The 22666-nt window shown below is 43.9% G+C and overlaps 1 protein-coding gene and 1 long non-coding RNA gene across 5 annotated transcripts in view; one reads left to right on the top strand and one right to left on the bottom strand.

Moving 5' to 3' along the window:
• ELP3 (elongator acetyltransferase complex subunit 3) overlaps positions 1-10690 on the bottom strand; it is a 466764-nt gene extending 456074 nt beyond the window's left edge. For 2 of the 4 annotated variants that reach the window (XM_029596183.1, XM_029596182.1), the window contains exon 1: positions 10432-10690. In XM_029596183.1, the coding sequence (XP_029452043.1) occupies positions 10432-10450 (19 nt within the window). In that variant the 5' untranslated portion in view covers positions 10451-10690. Of the gene's footprint in view, positions 1-9949; positions 10195-10431 lie in introns of those variants that run through there. The other 2 variants (XM_029596180.1, XM_029596181.1) reach the window with 2 other exon arrangements.
• A 12-nt stretch (positions 10691-10702) lies between these two features.
• On the top strand, positions 10703-22023 carry LOC115088173. Its single transcript, XR_003855716.1, has 4 exons — positions 10703-10884; positions 12708-12769; positions 15588-15691; positions 18426-22023. It is a non-coding gene; the product is annotated as an uncharacterized LOC115088173 (long non-coding RNA).
• Positions 22024-22666: the final 643 nt, after the last annotated feature.

Genomic DNA, 22666 nt, shown 5'->3' with positions numbered 1-22666 from the left:
GATGCGTTCCGTGGTAAGAAAAACTCTGCCCTGCTGAGTGTCTAATAGAGCACCCAAATAATCCAACAATTGAGTGGGCTCCAGTCGGCTCTTGGCGAAATTGACTACCCAGCCCAGTGGCTGCAGGAGCTGAAGTACTCTCTGAATCGCCTCCTGGGCAAGCGCTTTCAGTTTCGCATGAATCAGCCAATTGTCCAAGTAAGGATGCACCAGCAACCCTTCCCTGCGGAAATGGGCTACCACCACCACCATCACCTTGGTGAATGTCCTGGGCACTGTGGCTAGACCGAAGGGCAGAGCCCAAAACTGAAAATGCTGATCCAGTACCAAAAAACAAAGAAACCTCTGGTTGTCTGACCAAATGCCTATATGAAGGGAGGAGGAATAGCCTAGTGGTTAGATCAGTGGGCTATGAACCAGGAGAGCAGGGTTAGAGTCCCACTGTCGCTCCTTGTGACCTTGAGCAAGCCTCTTTACCCTCCATTGCCTCAGGTACAAAAAACTTAGATTGTAAGCCCTCGGGGGATGTAAACCGACCGTCTCCCCATTAAATCCCTCCTGTTATTGCCGTTATTCTCTGCGTTTCTGGTTAAGCCCCCAATATATCCCCTTGAACATTAACAACCTTTACATTTTTCCCCGTTTGACTCTGTTAATATCTCCCCTATGACTCTGTTAATAGCTCCATTTGCACCCCCTGTGACTCTGCTAATATCTCCACTCACTCATTATCTGGTAAAGCATTGCTATTATCACCATATTTTTTCTGTACATATTTCCATTGTTAATCAGTTCCTGTTATTCTATGTGTTTCTTGTAAAGCCTGTTGCTGCATTATGTTACTTGTAAACAGAGGTGATGTTCCGAACGTGCCGCAGTACATAAAAATATTTAAATAAATAAATCTCAGATCAAATGTCGGCATATAAAAATAAATAAATAAATAGATAGATAGATAAAGTAAAATGAAAATCCGTTTCCATGAGGTCTAAGGATGCTAGAAACTCTCCCTTGCGCACTGAGACAATGACTGACTGGAGTGTCTCCATGCGAAACCGGGGGACCTGAAGACATCTGTTTACTCTTTTCAGATCCAGAATGGGCCAAGAGGATTCCTCTTTTTTTTTGGCACCATGAAGTGCCTCTAGAGGCCTTTCCTTCTTGCCTCCGGAGGCACTGAGACAATGGCCCCTAGTTGCAGAAGTCATTGCAAACTGTCCTGCACTACTCTTCGCTTGGTTTCGTAATCGCAGGGAGAAATTAGAAATCTTATTCTCCCCCAGAGAATGAATCATATCTTCCAGGTCTTTACCGAAAAGTAGTTTGTCTTTGAAGGGCAAGGACCCAAGCTGTGACTTGGAGGAGACATCTGCTGACCAGTCTCTCAACCAGAGGAGCCTACAAGCTGAGACAGCTGAAACCATGGATGTGGCCGATGTGCGCAATAGATCATGTAGTGCATCCGCGCTGTACGCCACCGAAGTTTCCAGACAACCTGCCTGGGCCGCCTCTTCATTCGATAAGAAGGCGTTAGCTTGCAACTGCTGAATCCAGCGGAGACCCGCTTGTAAGGTGAAATTGCTACAACTCCTTTCTTTTATATTCTTTTTCAATGAAGCTGAAATAATCCAGAAACAAAAGACAAAAAAATCCCCTAAACTAAACACAAGATACCAACTAAGCACACAGCCCAGACTGTAGGTTTTGCACTTCCACCATCTGCTGGAGACAGAGGAATACTGCCGGACTGTAGGTGGCACCAGCCCATTTATAGGCAGAGTTTGTTTTGAGAACTGCTCTGCTTCCATCTGCTGGGGGGTGGGGGGGGGGGGGGCAAAACCCAGGAGTCTGCACTGATCCGGGTACGTACAGGGAAAGTGAAATTTCATGATAAAGAATCTCAAATGATTGAACATCAACATGGTGTACCTCTGGGATCTTCTTTGTCCGCAATTCTTTTTAATATTTATATACTTCCTTTATGTAGAATGTTATCTGGTTTTAGTCTTATGCATTTTATATACGCAGATGATATTCAAATTTTAATTCCGATAGAAAAGTCAATTGATATAAACAAACTTTGGGATATATATCGATCTGCCATTGAAAAAGGTATTAACTCAAATGAATCTTTCTCTAAATGCAAAAAAGACTGAGCCAAGCAAAAGAGCTGCTAAAAAAGGAAGCTGCTAAAAATTATCCCATTTCCCTGGAGGTTCGAGATCTAGGGATTATGCTAGATTGTGAAGTCACACTGAAAGCATGGGTTAAAAAAGTCATTATGGATGGGTATTTTAAACTGAACGTTTTGAAAAGGCTGAAACCTCTATTATTCCCAAAAGATTTTAGAACAGTTTTAGAAGCTCTTGTTTTATCAAAATTGGATTACTGTAATTCAATGTTTTTAGACCTACCAGCGAATGAGATAAGGCCATTGCAACTATTACAGAACTCAGCAGCCAGACTTTTAACCAGAACTAAAAGATCAGATAATATCATGCCAATTTTAAAGGACCTTCATTGGTTGCCTGTTAAATACAGGGCTCAACATAAAGTTCTAACACTAATCCATAAAACTCTTTACAATGAAAAAAATCGAATGGTTAACTTCAGCATTACATTTTCATATTCCATCAAGAATTACAAGATCAGCAGGTACAGGGATGTTACCCATACCATCTCCTAAAATTGTTCATTTAAACAATGTGAGAGAGAGGGCTATTTCCATTGCCTGACCCCAACTGTGGAACTCTCTACCGCAGGAATTAAGGATGGAGTCAGACATTAAAATATTTAAAAAGGATATTAAAACATGGCTATTCAAACAAGCCTTCCAAGAATGTTAACAATATGATTTTATACCCCTTTTAATATATTTATCTTATTTATGCTTTTACTGTTCTGTATCTTTAACTGTGTAATTTTATTAATTTTTTACTATTTTAATTATTTTATTAGTTTATTATGAAACTCTGTATTTATATCCTCATTTAATTTTGGAAACACAAATATTTTAAATGAATATTTGTTAAACTAATGTAAACCGATGAGATATGACCTCATGAAACATCGGTATATAAAAATAAATAAATAGAATAAATTAATTAATAAATCTCTGCCCATTACATAAGTTGATCTATTTCCCGCAACACTTGTCAGCTCTTGGTACCTCCCTGCCGATTGATGTAAGCCACAGTCGTTGCAGTGCCCGACATTATTCAGACCGATCGAACCTGCAGACTGTCGCTGAACTGTAAATATGCCAACCAGCAGCCGATTCATGTTCTAGTGAGACTCTGCACTCCAGTGCCCTTGCACTGACAGCTTATGATAGTGAGCTCCTCAACCAAGGAGACTCGCATCCATTGTCAATACTAGCCAGTCCGGTGGGGTTAGGGAAACTCCCTTTCATAGATGATCTGCCTGCAGACATCACTGCAGTTGGGAGGAGACCTCCATTAGCTGGTGGAGCCTAATTGAATAGTCCTGAGACTGCAGATTCTACTAAGACAGCAGGAAGTGCTGAAGAGGACGCATATGTGCCCTTGCCCTCTGTACTACTTCCAGGTTTGTCACCATTAAGTCAAGTACCAACAGGCAAGACCAGACAGAGCTGAGCTAGCAAATTCTGAATTCGAGCTTCTGGCAGGAACATATTGCCCAGCTTCGTGTTGACCCGACCTCAAGGTATTCCAGCAACTGAGTAGGCTGAAGACTGCTCTTGGCTAGGTTCACCTCCCAGCCGAGCTCCTGCAACAGGGAAATCACCTTGTGAGTCACCAGGCGACTCTCTTCCGATGACTTGGCTCGAATCAGCCAGTCGTCCAATTATGGATGTAGTAGGATTCCATCCTCTCAACTCTGCTGCATCTACTTCCATTACCTTGGAAAAGGTACTGGGAGCAGTGGCAGACCAAAGGGCAGCACCCAAAACTGAAAATGGCATCCCAGAACTGTGAACCGCAGAAAATATTAATGTGAAGATACGCTTCAGACAGATCCAGGGAGGTTGGAAATTTCCCCAACTGCACGACCATTATAACCAAGCACAAGGTTTCCATGCTAAAATGTTTCACATTTGAGGTCCAGGATGGGATTAAAAGAGCCCTCCTTCTTTGGCACCACAAAATAAATGGAATATCACCTCATATTTTCTGCCTGCATCTTCTGTGGAGAGTGGCAGGGGGACTCCATGAACACATCCCAAGGAACATTGCGAAACACTATCATATATCCTCCTTGCATCACTTCCAGGATCTACTGCGATTTCAACCCACCTCTGAAAAGAGAGAGAGGCGTCCCCTTATCTCCTGGTCCCAGGGAAGGGTCGGCAAATCTTCATTGGGAGGCTCAGGAGGTGCCACTACCCAAGCCTGCAACCCTCTTCAGGGTTTTCTGGGATGAAAGGACTGAGATCTGCCGAAAGGTTGAGACCTTTGAAAAGTTGTCACTCTATAGGGTCAAAAACGCCTGGATCCTCAAGCACGACCTCTCATGTTAAAGGAGCATTGCGACTACTTCTTATCCTCTGGCAAACAAGGAACCGGAGATTCACCCCATTTACTGGCCAGTACCTCCAACTCACTCCCAAATAAAGCAAGCCTTTAAAGGGCAATTTGATGAGGTTAGCCTTGGAGGTTGCATCGGCCGATCAATTTCTCAACCATAAGTAACACCTGGCTGCTACTCTAGAAGCCACCTCTCTGGCTGAAGTGCGGACCAACTCACAGCCTGCATCTGCCAAGAAAGCAGTGGCTGGTTCCATAACTGCCCTGGAGCTTACCACAGAATCAACAACCTCCTGGGAGAGAAGCAAACAAGAGTGAGCCACCAAGAAACAACAAGAAGCAATCTGCAAGGCTATTGCCACTGCTTGAAATGCTTGCTTAAGGATAGACTCAATCTTTTTTATCATGAGCATCCTTCAAGGCCACTCTTCCTTCCACGGGAATAGTGGTCCGCTTGGAGACTGCACACACAAGTGCATCTACCTGCGGAAAACATAAGCACTCTCTTCTCACTAGATCCAAAGGGTACAGGCCTTCCAGAACCCGAACCCTTTTGAAATTAGTCTCTGGGGCACACCACTCAAAAATCAATCAATTCTTGAATGGCCTCCATCACGTGGAGAAAAAAGAAAGAAAAAAAAAAAAAAGGCTTTACACAAGGAAACCAAGATGGGATCTCTCTTCAACTCAGACCCAGAAATTGCCCCAGGAACCCCAAGCAATTCTAAGGTCTGGGAGAGCAAAGCTGGTTCATCTCTATGAAATAACCATAGCATAGTTCTATATGGTTCTAATCCTGGAGGAATTTCACCAACCTCAAGAAAATCAGGATTGGCACCATTATCCGTGCCATCCGGATCTCTATCTGAAAGTCCCATTGCCACTCTAGGAGTACTCCCGCACTTAACAGAAGGTCCAGGCAAGGTTCCTACCTGCACCTTTGCTTTGGGTTGAAGACTACAACTGAAGAAAGATTCCAATCCCTGGAAAAATGTTATGCATGAAAAACAAGAAGTATCCAAACCAGGAGGCACCTGAGGCGTACTCACTGAGCTACAATTCCCCTGCTGAGAAACCAGTTAGTGGAGGTCCAAATTCAGGCGCCCCACCTGAGTCGTCTTTACCCAGACCTACATCTGGCTGGGAAGAACTAGGTTTAGTGAAATCAGAGCAAGATAAATATCCCTGAGCCTCCAAATAGCACTGGCACAAGTTAGCAGGCACTCCTGGCTGAGATGCCCTAATATGACAGGCAGTGCAAAGAGAAAGGTGCTCAGGCTTCTTAGATATAGGCGCCATTATGGCAGACAGTGCGCTGAGCGGCAGCTGCAGGCATGCGTCTAGTGTTTTGGGGGTTTTCTTTATATATATATGTGTATATTTCCAACTTAGGCGCCCAACACATATGCGACCCATACCTAGGCACCTAAAGTAGGCATCCCAAACATAAGTGCCCTAAAAAAATAGCTCACAATACAATCTGTGCACACAGGTAAGCGTGCAGCCACTACTGTGCCACGTAACTTGGACTATAAGGCCCAACTGTGTGTACAACTTGGCCGCACAGCTAGACGCATACACTGAATCGACAATCCTGTACAGGGCAGCCTGAGAAAGTGCGCAAAATGCCATTTTGGCCTACCACGTGGCGCACAGCGAAAAAGCCTCGGAGCAGGGCCTAGCCTAAGGAGGCTGCTCAACCCGCCAGGCTGCCCACACCCCTCAACCTCCCTCAGAGCGAAACAAACGTCGGAACGGCGCAGCAAGCACGGAGGCCGGGGGAAGGATGAAGTCCTATGCATCAAAAACCTCTAAGTCTGTGTGTGTGTGTATATATATATATATATATATATATATATATATATATATATATATATATATATATATATATATATATATATATATATATATATACACACACACACACACACACTTTTTTTTTTTTTTTTTTAACTTACTGGAGCTCAAGCCTTACCTGGCCAAGTACAGAGTCTGTTACTGGGGGGGGGGCGGGAGTGCATGTGCCATCACCGCTGCACCTGCTGCCTTTCAGTTGCTTAAGCAGCTAAGTCCATGCCAGCTGTAAACCATCTACTGGACCAAGGCATTCATCTGAAGAACTATGGAAATCATCTCAGGCATTCTTAACTGAGGGAGGGACCATTTAGTATCAGCACAGGAGAGCAGGGCAAATGTATTTCCTTAATTCTCCTTTCTCAAAATGAAGCAATCCCCAGTAGGGATATGGACATCCACCATCTACTGGAGACAGAATACTAGCAGGCTGATGTCACTGCAGGATATATATACTGTCATGTCAGTTTGCTCCGTTTCCATATGCTGGTAGAGGTGCATAACCCACTTGTTCTGGATTCATCTGACTGGACACTAAGAAAATGTATTTTATGAATGTTTCATTTCTGTGGACCACTAGGCAGCATATACTTCAAAATAAATAAATATAAAATTCTACTTTTTTTTTGCATTTCAGCTAACTCAGGGTAGTGCTTCAGGCCAGAAGCATCATTAACACCTTGATGCTCCTGAGAACTGTCAGCTACAATGCCTGAGTTGTAGTTATCTTTCCAGGAAATAACACAACTTTGGCCAGCTACATTATTTTATTTACATAGGATTACCTATGCATGCATTTGAAAATTTTATGCATGCAAATACATACAAAGCAGCTCATCTAAATAAGGAGTGGATTTTTAGGCCAAATATTATGTGATACCACAATATTCAATTATCATTCGATAAACAGCATTTTACATGTAATAAACACTTTTTCATATGTTAATTGCTTATTGCAGCTTAGTAAATATACCCCTTAGATTCTAAGCCATATGGGAACAGGAAAATGCCTACAGTATCTGAATGTAATCTACTTTGAAATGGCTGACCAGCTTTGAAAGATAGAATATAAATTAAAAAATTAAAGTAAATTACTAACTGGCGACCTTCAGATCATCTGAAATAATTACTCCTAAGTCCCCTTCCTGCTTGGCAGTTTCCAGGTCATGCCCTTCTAATTGATGGATGGCTAATGGATTTTGGCACCGAGAAGCATAATTTTAAACTTTTTTTCATTGAAGTATAACTTCCAAACCCACCTTTTCAGGTGTCTAGTCAGTTGCAGATTTTTATCTGCAAACAGATATACTTTTCCCCTCAAGTCCTTCTGCAATTGCAATCAGTCCTACTGTGAAACCCCAGGTTGCCCACTAGTATAGGCCAATGCAATAATCTTGGCGCTAATTAAATATGTTCAGTTTGCCCGCAGTGTTGCCTTTTGAGCCTTTGTCTAGACACAATTTGCGTGACTTTACATCCTATGGAACTAAAGCAGTTGTTTATATTATGTGGTGCACATGTCAGTTAAATATATGTGGGGAAGATATCCAGAGCCCTTAGAACTAGGATAATTGAGCACTGTAGCTCCTTTAGTGGCTCATTGTTTAGCCAACAACCATTTATTTTTTGATTTTTTTGTTTTCAGTATTGGAGCGTGTGGAACCCCATTCATGTGGTAGTGATGATGACGCTTTTCTTATAAAAAAAAAAAAAACAAAACAATGGATTTACCATCTGAACTCCATGCATCCGCATGGATTGAATAAAAAGACTGAGTGGGCTTTGAGCTAAATTTTAAATATATTGTTTTTCTTTTGGAGTGTTTAAGTTAGGCATCGTTTAATGTTATTTGTTTTAAATAGCTCCGTGTATATTAAATGGGAGGGACATTTGCAGTATTTCTTCATATTACTGATAGTGATTTTGCGTTGTTGCTGAGTGGTTGTTTTGATTGGTTGCGTTTTTCAAAGGGGAGGGACTATTATAGTTTTTAAACTATTGCCTTTGGCAGCGTCCTGTGTAGAGGTAACAATCATTTTTAAAAGTCCCAATTCTATTGGGCACTCCCAGCCTGATAAAAAGGCACTTCTAGGCGCACCTTGGTATGCTGACTATACATATTAAATCTAAACTCCAAAATGAGACTTTTTTTCTCTTTATGTTTAGTCAAATAGATTAATCCATTTCTGTGGGACCAAGATCTGAGAACCATTATATAGGCAATGATCCTATTGCAATTCCATTTATGCTGGGCTTTCAAAAAGATTATGACACCTACAAGTGCTATCGAATATGGCTGCTAGAACTGCTACTTGCAGCCATTGCTGGTAGAAAGCGAACCCTTTATCATCATTACATTAGCTGTCTGCATCCCTTTGAAATCACTTAAAAAATTATAACATTGGCTTTTCATGCCCTGGCTGGAACATAGAAATTTAGAGCACAAAAAGACCCAAGTAACCCATCCAATCTGCCCAGCAAGTAGTTTAGGATAGTAACTGCTGCTTCATGCAGGTTACCCCCAAGCCTTCTGTTAAGGGTAGCAACAGTCCTTATTTGTCTAATAAAATTAGGTGACTCTTCCAGGAAAAGTTGTACACTCTTCCCATGAGCTTTTTAATTAGAGATTCTATCAACTTAAGTACTAAGGCCAGAACTAGGGAACAGTGCATCCTCCAATACTCAGGAGTCTTTCAGATTATTTTATTTTTTGTACAATGTTAAAAACTTTTTTTTAATCAATTGATATAGGTAGCAAGGCCCACTTGTTGGGGGACCATTTAATATTTTAGCTGTTTAATGGATAGGAGGGATGATGGAAAGGATTGATGTGAGATCTATAACTGTAGAAAAGGCTGTTTAATTTTTCCTGAATTTATGATTTGTTGAGATTTGGTTTTATTGTACTGTATTTTTACTCTAGTATTTTAACCCACCTTGATGTTTCCTTGGAGGTTATGCGAAGTGTATTATGTAAATTAAATTAGAGGCAAAATCAGGCCAATGCAATATCAGCTTGTGTAAAATGGGCATTCATGACTCAGCAACTGCTTTCCTAACACGCGCCCAGCTGTGCAATGCATTATTTAAATGAGGGGTCCAGAAGTGGCTGAGCGCTGGTTAGGAAAACGGAGGCTCAATTAATGAGCCTCCATTTTCCTAACCCGCTCACAGTCACAGATTAGGAAAACAGAGGTTCAATTAATGGGCATCCAGCAAATTTTTTTTTCATGCTACTTCCTGTGGTTCCTCCTACTTAGTATCAGGCTCACGGTGATTTTTTTGTATGGGGGGGGGGGGGGGGTTAATAGCTAATAGCCTCATTTACATGTATGTACATGTAATGAACACTAATAGCTACACTCTGCTTTAGACGCACTATCCCCTTTTGCATCGGGTGTTAGCCTAGCGCATCCAAAATAGGCATCCAAGAGCTCATTGGCCTGAGCAGCAGCCTAAATATAATTACTGAGGCAAGCACTAGCAGTGAGCACTTCCTGGTGCTCTTTCAGTATCCTGGGATATATTCCATCAGGTCCCACTACCTTATCTATTCTCGCGTATACAAATATATCAAATGCCATCACCTCTGCCAATGAGTTTGTGATGATTTCATAGTCACTGATAATTTTCTATCATGACTTAAGAACATCACCTTCCCCTTCTTCCGTAAATACTGAGTGAAAGAACTTGTTTTAAGATTTCTGCCTTCTTCTGCTCCACAACACTTTCTCCAAACCGGGTCCGTGTGCACAGTGGATGTGGACCTCACGCAACGGTGGAGGGAGATTTCAGGACACTCCTGCTTTTAGATTCTCCACCCAAGAGCACTCTGGTTCTTCGTTCTACACAGTAACATAATACATGAAGGCAGACAGTTCTAGTTCTGCTTTTTTTTCCACCTGAAACCTGCAGAGTGCACGACGAGATAATATCAGAGTCAGCACCGGCCACAAATCTCCAAGCAGAATCTGTGCAAAGGCAGCTCCACGCGAGACAAGCGAACAGCCCGCAACACACCGACTCAGCCCCCTCATGCTAGCAGGCAGGCAGAAAGCGAAACGCTTACCCTTCTTCTTTTGCTTCATTGTAGCCAGCAAGGGAAGAAGTAGCCCAGTGCAATGCCAGGACACAGGTGGAAGTAGGAAACAGTGTTGCCAGACTGGTATATTTTTCTTCCTGTTCGGCTAGTTTGGGGCTAGGCGACTAAGAAACTGCATTGATTCTAGCAGCCTTCGATGCTGACGCCTTTTACTTTGCCTCTGGCAGTCCAGCCGGCAGTCGCAGAGTGATGACGCATCGGCAGCAGCCAATCAGGAAAAGCAGGGCCGATATAGAAGGCGCCTGTTGCTGCATAATAAGGAAGGAAGAGCAGTTTGCGAGTATATCCATCGTGCTGTTCTCAGCTTTTGAATCCAGAGCTTTCTACTTTCATCTCTGAACTCGCTCAGTTCTCTCCTCATCTCCCACTTTATCCTGCTGAAGCCTCATAACCCAGCTCCTGCCTGAGAAGGAATCAGAGGTAAGAAATGCGATTGAGGGAAGAAGCCTGTTTTGTGCCTGAGGATTGGCTTCCTGGGAGAAGGAAGAAAGAATGCGTAGCTCTGTAGGATAGGTGAAGGATAAGAGGGGGATAGAAAGGGTGTTGGGGGGGGGGGGGGGGGACAGTATGTTTAACACCATGAAAAATCGGCAAAGACAGCAGATTGAATGTGGGGATACTGGTGCCGTGTCAATGGTAGAATAAACAGAAGTTGGAGGCAGAAAGGTGAGGAAAAAAGTCTGGAGGGTGAGAGGCAAAGAAAAGAGGGTTGCAAAGGGAGGGAAGAGGAATAAAGGAAAGTTGGTGGGTAAAGAGGGGAGTGTGAGGGGAGGGCAGATTGGTGATAGAAGAGTATGAGAGGCAGAGGAGAACAGTGCCATTGCTAGCGTTTTGGTTTTTTTTCTGCACTGTGCCAAAAATTAATGAGCTTTCTTTACCCCAAGCCCAATTCATCCAGTCTGCCCTGGGCCTGTCTTTAAAAAAAAAAAAAAAAGCCCAGCTCCCTCCAGTGAGCAAACCCAGGGCTGGTGCTAATGTTTTTGCAGTCCTGTGCGAACAATTATTGTTGTGCACCCCCATTTCATTCATTCATTCTCTGTCCTGGCCCACCAAAAAAACACCCAGTTCCCTTCAGTGATACACTTTAAAAACTAACATCACCCCCACCACTGAACTCATAACTAGTGCAAGAGTATGGGTACCCTAGGCAAACCTTATAGCCTTGCACAATACCTCCTCTTCCCCCCCCCCCCCCCCATTCCACACACACAGTTAAGAGTTATGTATTTATATTTTACATGAAAAATATCCAAATACAGTATTCTGAAGTAAAAATATCACCTCCATTATATTTATATGCACTGCTGTGATGCCAATCAGATAAAAGACACTTGGAACCCATATGGTATTAGGCCTATTGTGATGTGTTTTGGGTGTGAGCTTGACCCTCTGAAAGCCTGAATACACTAATATACTTCCTATTAGGAAAATATCTCATCTCAGTCACTCATGCAGAACATAAACAGATCCTCAACAAATATAGAATAGAGCAACAATAAAGTAGAAATACAAATATGCAGACAAAAACTGAGCTGAAAACTGCACTGGCAGCAACATGGGCCTCTCCCTGCTCCCGACACCACCCAACAGGGTGTGCTGCCCTGTGCAATTGCATGGTTTGCACACCTGGTGGGCATGATCATACCTTAAAAACTGACTTGAGTTTATTGGATAAGTATTTATTGATTATATTGTACTATGTTCCTTGTATTGTTATGCCAACTAAATTCTCTTTGGGGTCCTTAAGAACATAATTTGCTATACTGGGACAGATCGAAGGTCCATCAAGCCCAGCAGCCTGTTTCCAATAGTGGCCATGCTACTAATGCTGTTAATAAGCAGTGGCTTTTTCTTAAGTCAATGTGACTAATAGCATTCATTCGCTTCTCTTCCAGGAACTTGTCCAAACCTTTTTTAAACCCAGTTAAGCTAATTGCCTTAACCACCTCTATTAGCAACTAATTCCAGAGTTTAATTGTGCATTGAATGAAAGAATTTTCCCTAATTTGTTTAAAATCTGCCACTTGTTAACTGCATGGAGTGCCACATAGTCCTTCTGTTCTAGTCCTTTCATGATTTTGTAGACCTCCATCATATTCCACCTCAGCTGTCTCTTCTCCAAGCTGAAAAGCCATAAGCTCTTTAGACTTTCCTCATAGGGGAGCTGTTCCATCCCCTCTATCGTTTTGGTCGCCCTTCTCTGTACCTTCTCCAATGCATCTATATCTTTTTTTTTTTTTCAGCTGCGGCAACCAGAATTGAACACAGTACTCAAAGTGCAGTCTTGTTATGGAGTAATAAAGAGGTATTATGACATTCACCATTTTACTCACTATTCCCTTCCTAATAATTCCTAACATTCTGCTTACATTTTTGACCACCACGCTACACAGAGCCATTAATTTCAATATATTATCCACTTTGACGCGTAGAACATTTTCCTGGGTGGTAACTCTGAACATGAAACCTAACATCGTGTAACTATGGCATGGGTTATTTTTCCCTATATGCATCACCTTGCACTTGTTCATGTGAAATTTCATCTGCCATTTGAACACCCAATCTTCCAGTCTTGCAAAGTCCTCCTGCGATTTATTGCTATCTGCTTGTGATTTAACTACTCTGAATAATTTTGTGTCATCTGCAGATTTGATTACCTCACTTGTCATTCCCCTTTCCAGATCATTTATAAATATATTTAAAAGCACTGGTTCAAGTACAGATCCCTCAAGCATGCCACTGATTATTTCTCTCTACTGAGAAACCTGACCATTTAATCCTACCCTCTGTTTCCTGTCTTTTTAACCATAAAAGTACATTGCCTCCCATCCTATGAATATTTAATTTTCGTAGCAACCTCTTGGAAGACTTTATCAAATGCCTTCTAAAAACCTAAATACACTACTTCTACCAGCTCACCTTTAATCAACATGTTTATTAACCCCTTCAAAAAAAAAAGTAGCAGATTTTTGAGGCAAGATTTCCCTCGGATAAATCTGTGCTGGCTGTATCCCATTAAACCATATATATCTATATTTTCTGTGATTTCATTCTTTGTAATAGTTTCCATGATATTTCTCAGCACTAAAGTCAGGCTTACTGGTTTATAGCTTCCCGGATCACCCGTGAAGCCCTTTTTAAATATCGAGGTTACATTGGCCACATTCCAGTCTTCAGGTACAAGGGACATTTTTAATGATAGGTTACAAATTACTAGTAATCTGAAATTCCATTTTTTAGTTCTTTCAGAACCCTGGGATATATATCATCTAGTCCAGGCAATTGACAAACTGAAGAGTAGCAAATCTGGCCTACTACATCTTCCAAGTTCACTGTGATTTGGTTCAGTTCATCTGAATCATCACCCTTGAAAATCATCGTTGGAACAGGTTTCTCTCCAACATCTTCATTTGTAAAGATTGAAGCAAAGAATGAATTTAGTCTTTCCGCGATGGCCTTATCTTCCCTATTTGCTCCTTTAACCCCTTGATCATCTAAAGTTCCAACTGACTCCCTCCAAGCTCCTGCTTCAGATATGTTTTTATTATGAGTTTTTGCCCCTAGGCCTAGCTTTTTTTCAAATTCTCTCTTAACCTGCCTTATCAATGTTTTATATTGAGCTTGACAATGCTTATGATTTTACCTATTTTCTTCAGATGGATCCTTCTTCCAATTTTTGAAGGAAGCTTTTTTTGGCTAAAATAGCCTCTTTCACTTCACCTTTTTATCTAAGCTGGCAGTCATTTGGTCTTCTTTCCACCTTTTTTAATGCATGGAATACATCTGGATAGTGCTTCTAAGATGGCAATTTTAAACAATGTCCAAACCTGTTGTACACTCTTAACCTTTGTATCTGCAGCTTTCAGATTTTTTCTAACTCTCTTCCTCATTTTATCAAAGTCTCCCTTTTGAAAGTTTAGTGCTAGAGCTGAACATTTACTTATTGTCCACTTACAAGTCATTAATTCAAATTTGATCATGTTATGATCACTATTGCCAAATGGGCCCACCACCGCTACCTTTTCACTCTAAATCCTGTTTTCCACTAAGAATTAGATCTAAAATAGCTCCCTCTCTTGCTTGTCATTTTCTATGTTCCTGAACCAATTACTCTAAGAAGTAGTAATTTATTCCAACTAGGAATGTTACCTCTCTAGCATTTCCTGAAGCCGGGGTATTTGAAATAGCCCATTATTGCTGCATTGCCAAATTGGTTAGCTTCTCTGATTTCTCTTAGCATCTCATTGTCCTTCTTATCATTTTGGCCAGGTGGATGGTAGTGTACTCCTATCACTATTCTTCCAATAAAGATGTGATTTCTACCCATAAAGATTCTACTGTGCATTAATTTTATCCTGTTGGACTCTATGCCATCCCAAACATACTGCACCACCCCGCTGCCAAGTTGTGTAGGAGATATCAGACATTTCACTACTGTATACAACCAAATATGAATATTGATTCCACAAGAGGGAAGCCAGCTTCATATAAGGGACGGTGACATGTATGTTTCAACAGAAAAATAAGATGAGGAACTTTTGACCATAATAACAATATGTGCCCAGGTTAACTGATCTGCCTGTTTTAACTTAAGGGCTATAGCTTCTGTCCACAAATAATGATGTAAGCTGCCCCAGGACAGGGACAGGTCAAAGACTCGCAAACAACCAAAATCTACCCAGAGACTAAAGATAGCCTATGCAAAGGGTGAGTTTTATCAGACAAGTCAGCTCATAGAAAAGCACTGACACAGCAGGGCAGCTCTGTTCAACAGATTACCGGACCTGAGACCATATCCCAGTCCGGGGTCGCCATGCAGCAGGAGCAGTGATGACATCCCCACCCTGATGGGAGAGGGGGGTTCAGCAGTCTGAAATGGAGAAACTACCCCATTCATCCCGCTGCTTGACTATGCATGAGTTTCTTACATAGTCATACTTTCCCTGTTAAAAGCAGCTGGGGGGAGGGGGGGGTGACGGGCAGAGGAATTCCATACACAGCAGCAGAAGATGACGCCTGAAGCATTACATCTGCCCCTGCCTGTGGCGAAGCATAAGAGCTCCTGTGTCCTAGAAAACTGCAAGTAAGAGTGTCCTGCCTGTTACCTGGCTGCTCTTTTCCAGCCTCCTCAGCCCAGGAAACGACAGGGACAAAGAACGCATGTTCTCTTCAGCAAAGACTGTCTCCGAGACATCCAGCCAGAAACTGCTCCAGGGTGAAACGGAAGGTAATCTCCTAAAGTTATGGACGTAATTAACTAATTTTGTTTATTAATATACCCTAAGCAAATCAAGGCCTCTGATATGCTGAGTTCAGTAAAGATGCAGAGCTTTACTCAGTATAAACCTGTACTATGCTAAGGATGTTAGAGGCATGTGTTTATCTTATTCTAACTGCTAAGCCTGAAATGTCTGAAAATAAAGCAGTCTGATTCTGAGACAAACAGGTGTCCTTTCCTTTCACATATAAGGTAATAAGTGGTAAGTTTAAGTAGCATGGCCAGTATCCCCCAGCGAGGGAAGGGGAGGGGGAGCAGGTAGTCTCCTCCCAGCTACATATACCCTTATATTGCTGACATTATAGAGAATCCTATTAGGACTCCTGTCCTCAGAGAGGACATCCAAAATTCATCTGTTTCCTGAACTAGGAAATAAGGTGTTGGAATGTGAAGCCAGAAAAGAAAGAGAATTGTTAGAATCTCACATTAGCTTGCCAGAAAAGCAAGGAGTTTGTGGCTTAAAGTTGACTTGTTTGATGAACAATTAACAGATAAGTAAATGCAAACAGCTGGGAAAGAAGCCCAAGTTCAATTGACTAGGATGGATGAGGTATTCAATCTGTTTGTACAACAATTAGCAGAGATTGAATCGGACCCGGCTGGGCTAGGGAAAGAACCTAGCCCCTAACAAGTGCCAGAAGGAGATAGAAGATTTAATTCTGGACCGCCCTTTGAACAGAGCCAAGGGAAGGAAAATCCCTCAATTACTGATAAGGAGGGCAGGCTAGAGTACTGAGAAGAGCTAGCTAGGAGCCAGGATGGGAACCCACAACCTAGATTGCCAGCTGCCACTAGTGGGTGCTGTGGCGCACACAAATTTAGTTCAGCAAATTCAGACACGCGTGCTGATCACCCCATTTGTGTTACGATCCCCCCCTGTTGCTGAACTACAGGAGGTATCTCACCTTCTCCTCCGGAGGCCACTCCGAAGCCAGGGCCTCGCCTGTGCACCATCCAGGACTTGCTCCAGGGCCTGGGAGGCCTAGCTGTTCCTGAGGCTTGCTTGGTTACGTTTGGACTTCTTGCTTCGGCCACGCCCTTCTCCCTAGGGGCCGGCCCGCAGCTCTCCACCTCAGTTATAGGGCCAGCGAGGGGCGGTCCAGGCAAACTCCTCCCAGGGAGTTGCCTACATCCTGCAGTATAAAAGGACTCTCATTTCACTTCCTACTTGCCTTCGGATTGGGTTCTACAGTTGCCTGTGACCTCTCCCGATCCAGGTCTGCCTTGCTTTGATGGCTCCATGTCCTGTCTCTGTCTTGATGTCTGTTCCTGAAGTTGCCTTGATGTCTGTTCCTGAAGTTGCCTGACGTTTGTACCTGTTCCAGTTCCGGATGTTCTGCCCTATGTCTTCGTCTGGCTCCTGAGCCTTCTGTCCTGTTGGGCCCTGGAGTGGCCAACAGGAGGGATTCGTCCCTGTGCTCTGGAGCTTCCCTTCCTGCCAGCCGATGGGCTTCGGATGTCATTGGTCCCGGCATCGGAGTTCCTTCTCGCCTGGATCTTCCCTGCGCTCTCCTGATCTCAGCGTGGTCCGCGACCAGCCTTCCTGGGCTGTGTAGGGCGCGTATGGGACGGGGTGGTCCGTGACTCAGTCCCGCGGGTGGGCTGAGTAGGGCGCCCTGAGGGACAGTGCCCATGTCTTCCTTTCAGCCCTCATCTCTGATGTCTCTGCACCAGCCCTTGTCTCTGATGTCTCTGCACCAGCCCTCATCTAAGATGTCTTCCGTGTACTAAGGACTCTGTCTGCCCTCGTTCTCTGTCCGGCCTGCCGCCCTTTGCCGTTACCCAGCGGCAGGTCCGAAAGGGCTTGGAACAGTCGGAGGACCGTTCATCAACCAACATTGCATTGCTGGTTGCCATGGGCGTGCAGGTCCGGCTGAGGGTCAGACTCCGCTCTTTAACCCCTGCTTCAGTACCCGCCTGGCTCACCATGCATGCACCGGCTCACCTCCCATGGTGTGGCTGGGGGCTCCTCCCTAGCTCTCGCCGTGGCTCAAGGGCTCACACCACCTGCTCTAGAGACGGCCGTGCTCTTCGCGCCTACGATAAGTACCCGAGGGCCTCCAAACCCTCGGCCCGTCAGCAGCGTGGCAGATGCGCCCGTAACAATTTGAACAGGGTTTGGGTCTTACAATAGCACAGCACCTAGCTAAGCTTCAAGAAGTATTTGACCTCCTGGACATTAATTCTGGGAGAGGCAGAGTTCCCTTATTCTCTCTTGGAGTTCTACAAGGAAGGTCAGAGGGATATTTCTAACATACCCAACGAAATTAAAGGGGATTTCATAGCCTTCGAAGCTGTGCTCAAAAAGCATTTTGGGGCATATGAAAATGCTCTCTGCACTAGGGAAGCAGCCCACGGAATGACCTGTAGCGAAGAGGATAGCCCAGGGACGCTTAGCCACAAGCTAAAGTAGGCTTTCATCTGTGATGCCACCGTACAGATGAAAAAGGCCTGCAAGAGCTTAGAGACCTTTTCTATGGGGCTCTTCCTATATAGTACAGAGCTCTCCTCTACAAGGAGGCAAGCTTAGTGCCCCTAACAGAGGAAGCAGAGAGGCTCTATGAAATTTACTACAAGGGCAAACCAACCACTAGTAGTCAGTATATCGATATTCACTATGATTCAGAATCCAGATGTATGCCTTACAATCAATGCTGTCTCTTCTTATGCCCACATCTAACAGGCCTAGAACACTTCCCAAGGAGTCGGTGGAAAACTAAGACACCAGCTCAAATGATATGCAGAACCCCTGGAGTCTCAGCAGCCAGTGGGAGAGGACACTGACAACACCTGAAAGAGAGCCCCAGGAAAATCAGAAAAAGTCTGGGGACTGCAAGAGCAACACAGGGCTTGGTATCCCAAAGTTCCTCTGAGCCTGGTTCTAGGGCACAATGACTAAATCATCCCTTTTTTTTTTTTTTTTTTTTACTTCTTTGGTACTTTACTGCCGGAGCAAAAGAATCTCCCCTACCTGCATCTGCTGATGCTACTGCCTCCTCTACAACACAAGAGCACTGTCCACATTTTAAATGTATACCCCATCCAGAAACATTAGTATGCCTTAGGGAAAGGGGAACCCTTGGGACTCCAGTGTACGATCCCCGTCAGAATACAAGATGTATTCAGTTCTGAAGGTCTCCTGGATATCAGTTCTGAGGTCACCCTAATCACTGAGCTTACTTAACAAGTTTTCTGCTTCCTTAAAGAGTAGGTTTGCTCAGAGTTTAATCCCATGTGATTTGGCTCTAGGGGTCTATGTAGTAATACCTGTAGAGATTAGAAGTAAGGTCTGGTTCACCGTTCAGTTAGGGAAATGGAAAGCAAAGCATCCAGTTCTAGTCACAGAAATTTCTGATTGGGTGTGAACTCGACAAGAGGCTGTCCCATTCTTGACTATGCATATGAGCTCATGTGGACTCAGACCAGGCACCCCCTCCCATATGGAAGGGGACCTGTAGTTAAGGATCCATAGAGCAGAAAGATATTACTCTCAGAATAAATTTCCAGAAGTGAGCAGATCCCACTCTACTAATGCTCAGGTGATCCTGTAGGAATCCCTGATGGATAAGGTCCTTGACTCCTGTCAGGTGGTCCCACAGATGTGAGAGGTGATGTACACTGAAGAAGTGCCTATCCCTAAGAGAGTGAAGAATTGCCCCCTCAAGGCTAGAATAGCCAAGGATCTTCCAAATGTTAGACAAATTGGCTTTCTTCACCCTAACCAGATTTTGCGAGTCTGTGTTGTCCATGGGTGCCAAACTTTGTGGGGAGATGTCTGACACACAGTTGTCCTGTGGATGGCTAATACTGGTCCAGGAAGAATCATACTAAGGAGGGAAAGGACCCTTAGGTCCCTTCGTTGGTGAATCATTCTCTGACTTGGAGATAAATTGCCCCAGACACAGGTAACTTACATATGAAAACAGAGGTATATTCCGGGGGAGACCCACCTAAGTGTTGCCAAACCCTGCCTAAAGGCCTGATCACTTTGCATTTTGTTGGCCTTAAGAAGATAAGGCTTTTCCAGTGCAACTAGAAAACCATTGTCTCCTGTCATCAAGGAAGATTGGTGAAAGCAAGACTTATGACATCCAGGATGACAGTGTCAGAACTATTTACGTATTTCCAGCTCACTCCATCTCAGAAGAGACAGAAGAAGTGGCAATAACTCCAAACAAACCTGATCTGGGGTTCAAGGGGATGGTAAATAATCCATATGGGAGTGGATGCTCGAGGTCCATGGAGTACCTGGATGATATCCTAATTAAGAATACTAACTTCCAGGAGCACCTAAGAGAGATTGATAATGTTTTGGCCCAGCTGCAGGTGGCAGAAAAACTCTATCTAAAGATCAGTGATGTAGGAAGTCACTCAGTAGTTAAGATATGGAGTCAGCTGAAGGACTACATCCCCAAAAGAAGAGAAGCCTTACAAAAAAACCACCTCTCTGAAATAGCTACGTTATTTATTGGGAATATGCAACTGTTCCTGTCAGTTCATTGATAATATGCAGAGATCACACAGCCTCTGATAAAATTCCTGTGAAAAACCCGGGAAGGGCTGAGCTCAGGTAAGGTAAGGTGTCCATGTCTCAAGAAAATACGGGTCAATATTCCATCTATTTTGTTGTGCCCAAGATGGAGGGCTCCTTTTGACCCATCATGGACCTCAAAGGGGTCAAATGTCATTTGAGGTTGACTCATTTTCGCATGGAAACATTGCATTCAGTGATAATGGTTGTGCAGTTGGGGGAATTTCTGACCTCCCTGGACCTATCCAAGGCATAGCTACATATTCCCATCCGACTAGAGCACTAACGTTTCCTATGATTTGCGGTTTGGGGTCGCCAATATCAGTTTCAGGTGCTGCCTTTTGATCTGACCACTGCTCCCAGAACTTTTTCCAGAGTAATGTTGGTGGGTGTGGAAGAGTTGAGAAAAGATGGGATCCTAGGACACCTGTATCTGGACGACTGGCTGATTCGTGCCAAGTCTCTGGAAGAGAGTCATCTGGTGATCCGCAAGGTGATCTTCCTGTTGCGGGATCTCAGCTGGGTGGTGAACCTAGCCAAGAGCAGGCTTGAGCCTGATCAGTCAGTGGAGTATCTCTGAGTTCAGTTCAACACGAAACAGGCCAAGGTTTTCATGCCAGAAGTTTGTATTCAGAAGTTGATGGCCAGCTGCGTCTGTTGATGGACACTATTCGCCCAACCGTGTGGTCCTATCTTCAAGTGCTTGGTATAGTTCAAACTATTTTATTAAGTTGCATAAAAAAAGAGTTGAACATGACCTGGGGTACAGTGTTTCTTATGAAGCCCCAAACAATAACACAAGGTAATAAACAGACAACCAATTTAATGGTTTCATATCCCCAAACCCCCCCCTTCCCTCACCCATCCCCCGAAAGTCTTTATGCATGGGCTGTGCTGTGTCTGCCTTCCTTAGAAGTTATGGATGGAGTCCTGTAGATCGGTCATTAAGAACCAAACTCCTAGAACGATGCAGCAGTGCTTGCAGGTAAGAGTCCCAGATTTGCAGAAAATGCCTTTTATGTTGGGGTGAGATACCTGTTGTCATATTGTCCATCTGCATCATACAGTGTAAGTGATTACGCCAAGTCCAAAAAGAGGAAGTATCTTTCCCTTTCCAAAACAAGAGAATCATTTTTTCCCCACAGCACACACCTTTTTTTAAAGAACAAACTGGGCCCAACACCCCAAATTAGCAACGGGGGAATGCAGTTAAATAGAAAAACTTTCGGAGAGAGTGGAATTTGAACGTCCGAAAGGTCACCCACATAATCCCGCAATTCATCTCCAAAATTGCTTAATAAGAGGGCAGGCCCAAAAAGAGTGGGATAAGGTACTAATGGCTGTACCACAGTGCTCACACATGGCCGAGGGTGCGAGCTTAGAATGGAATGCAATTTGGGGGGGAAACAAAGGCTCTCTGAAGAAATTTGTACTGCATTTCCCTATAATACATATTAACAGAGGTTGCTGAGATGTGCTTAAAACAAGCAGAGAGAACAGGTACAGTAATCGTAAACACCCCTTCGTTGTTCCATCTCTCAACCGAGGTGGAGCAGGTGTCTGTCTTAAGGAGCTTATGCAAACCCTTAGTAAGTGGACAAAGATAGGGGATGTGATTTGTCAAACAGAAAGAGGGCATCTAAAGAGTGAAACACTGCGGGCTACCTGGAGGTCGCTGGGAGGCTGGCTGTGTGTTCAGCACGCTGCATCTCAGAGCTACAAGCACTATCCTGTCGTGATCCATTTCTCAGAATCACTCCAGAGGCTATCCATCTTCGCATAGTACCATCCTTTTTACCCAAGGTGGTCTCACACTTTCACCTCAACAAACCATATCCTTGCCTACCACGGAAGGTTTGAAGAAGTCGGAGGAAGGTCGAATGCTAAGCCATCTCGACATCGGCAGACTGCTGTCCAGATACCTGGAAATGTCAGAAGCAGTACGAAAGACGGACCACCTGTTCGTCCTGCACAGCGGGAAGAAGCTAGGGGAAGCGGCCCCTCGGCCAACCATCGCCCACTGGATTAAAGAAGTTATCAAGGCAGCCAACATAGAGGCGGGAAAACCACCGCCTCTACAGGTCAAAGCTCATTCTACCAGAGCACAATCGGCCTTTTGGGCAGAAGCTAAGCTGCTGTCATCTGCAGAGATATGTAAAGCAGAGACGTGGTCCTCCCTCCATACCTTCTCCAGATTCTACCGTCTGGACGTCCAGGCCAGGGAGGACACAGCATTTGCGAGGGCAATCCTAACCGGCCCTCGGGCAGCCTCCCATTTGTTTTGAGTCCATCTGCTACACGCTAGGAAATGTAGAGATTATTTACCTGATAATCTCGTTTTCCTTAGTGTATGCAGATGGACTCAGCATCCCGCCCGGCTGCCGACATACATG

Source organism: Rhinatrema bivittatum, chromosome 3, assembly GCF_901001135.1.
Source record: "Rhinatrema bivittatum chromosome 3, aRhiBiv1.1, whole genome shotgun sequence".
Classification (NCBI taxonomy): Eukaryota; Metazoa; Chordata; class Amphibia; order Gymnophiona; family Rhinatrematidae; genus Rhinatrema; species Rhinatrema bivittatum.
The sequence above is the reverse complement of the archived record's forward strand: the minus strand, read 5'-3'. Positions and strand labels throughout refer to the sequence as shown.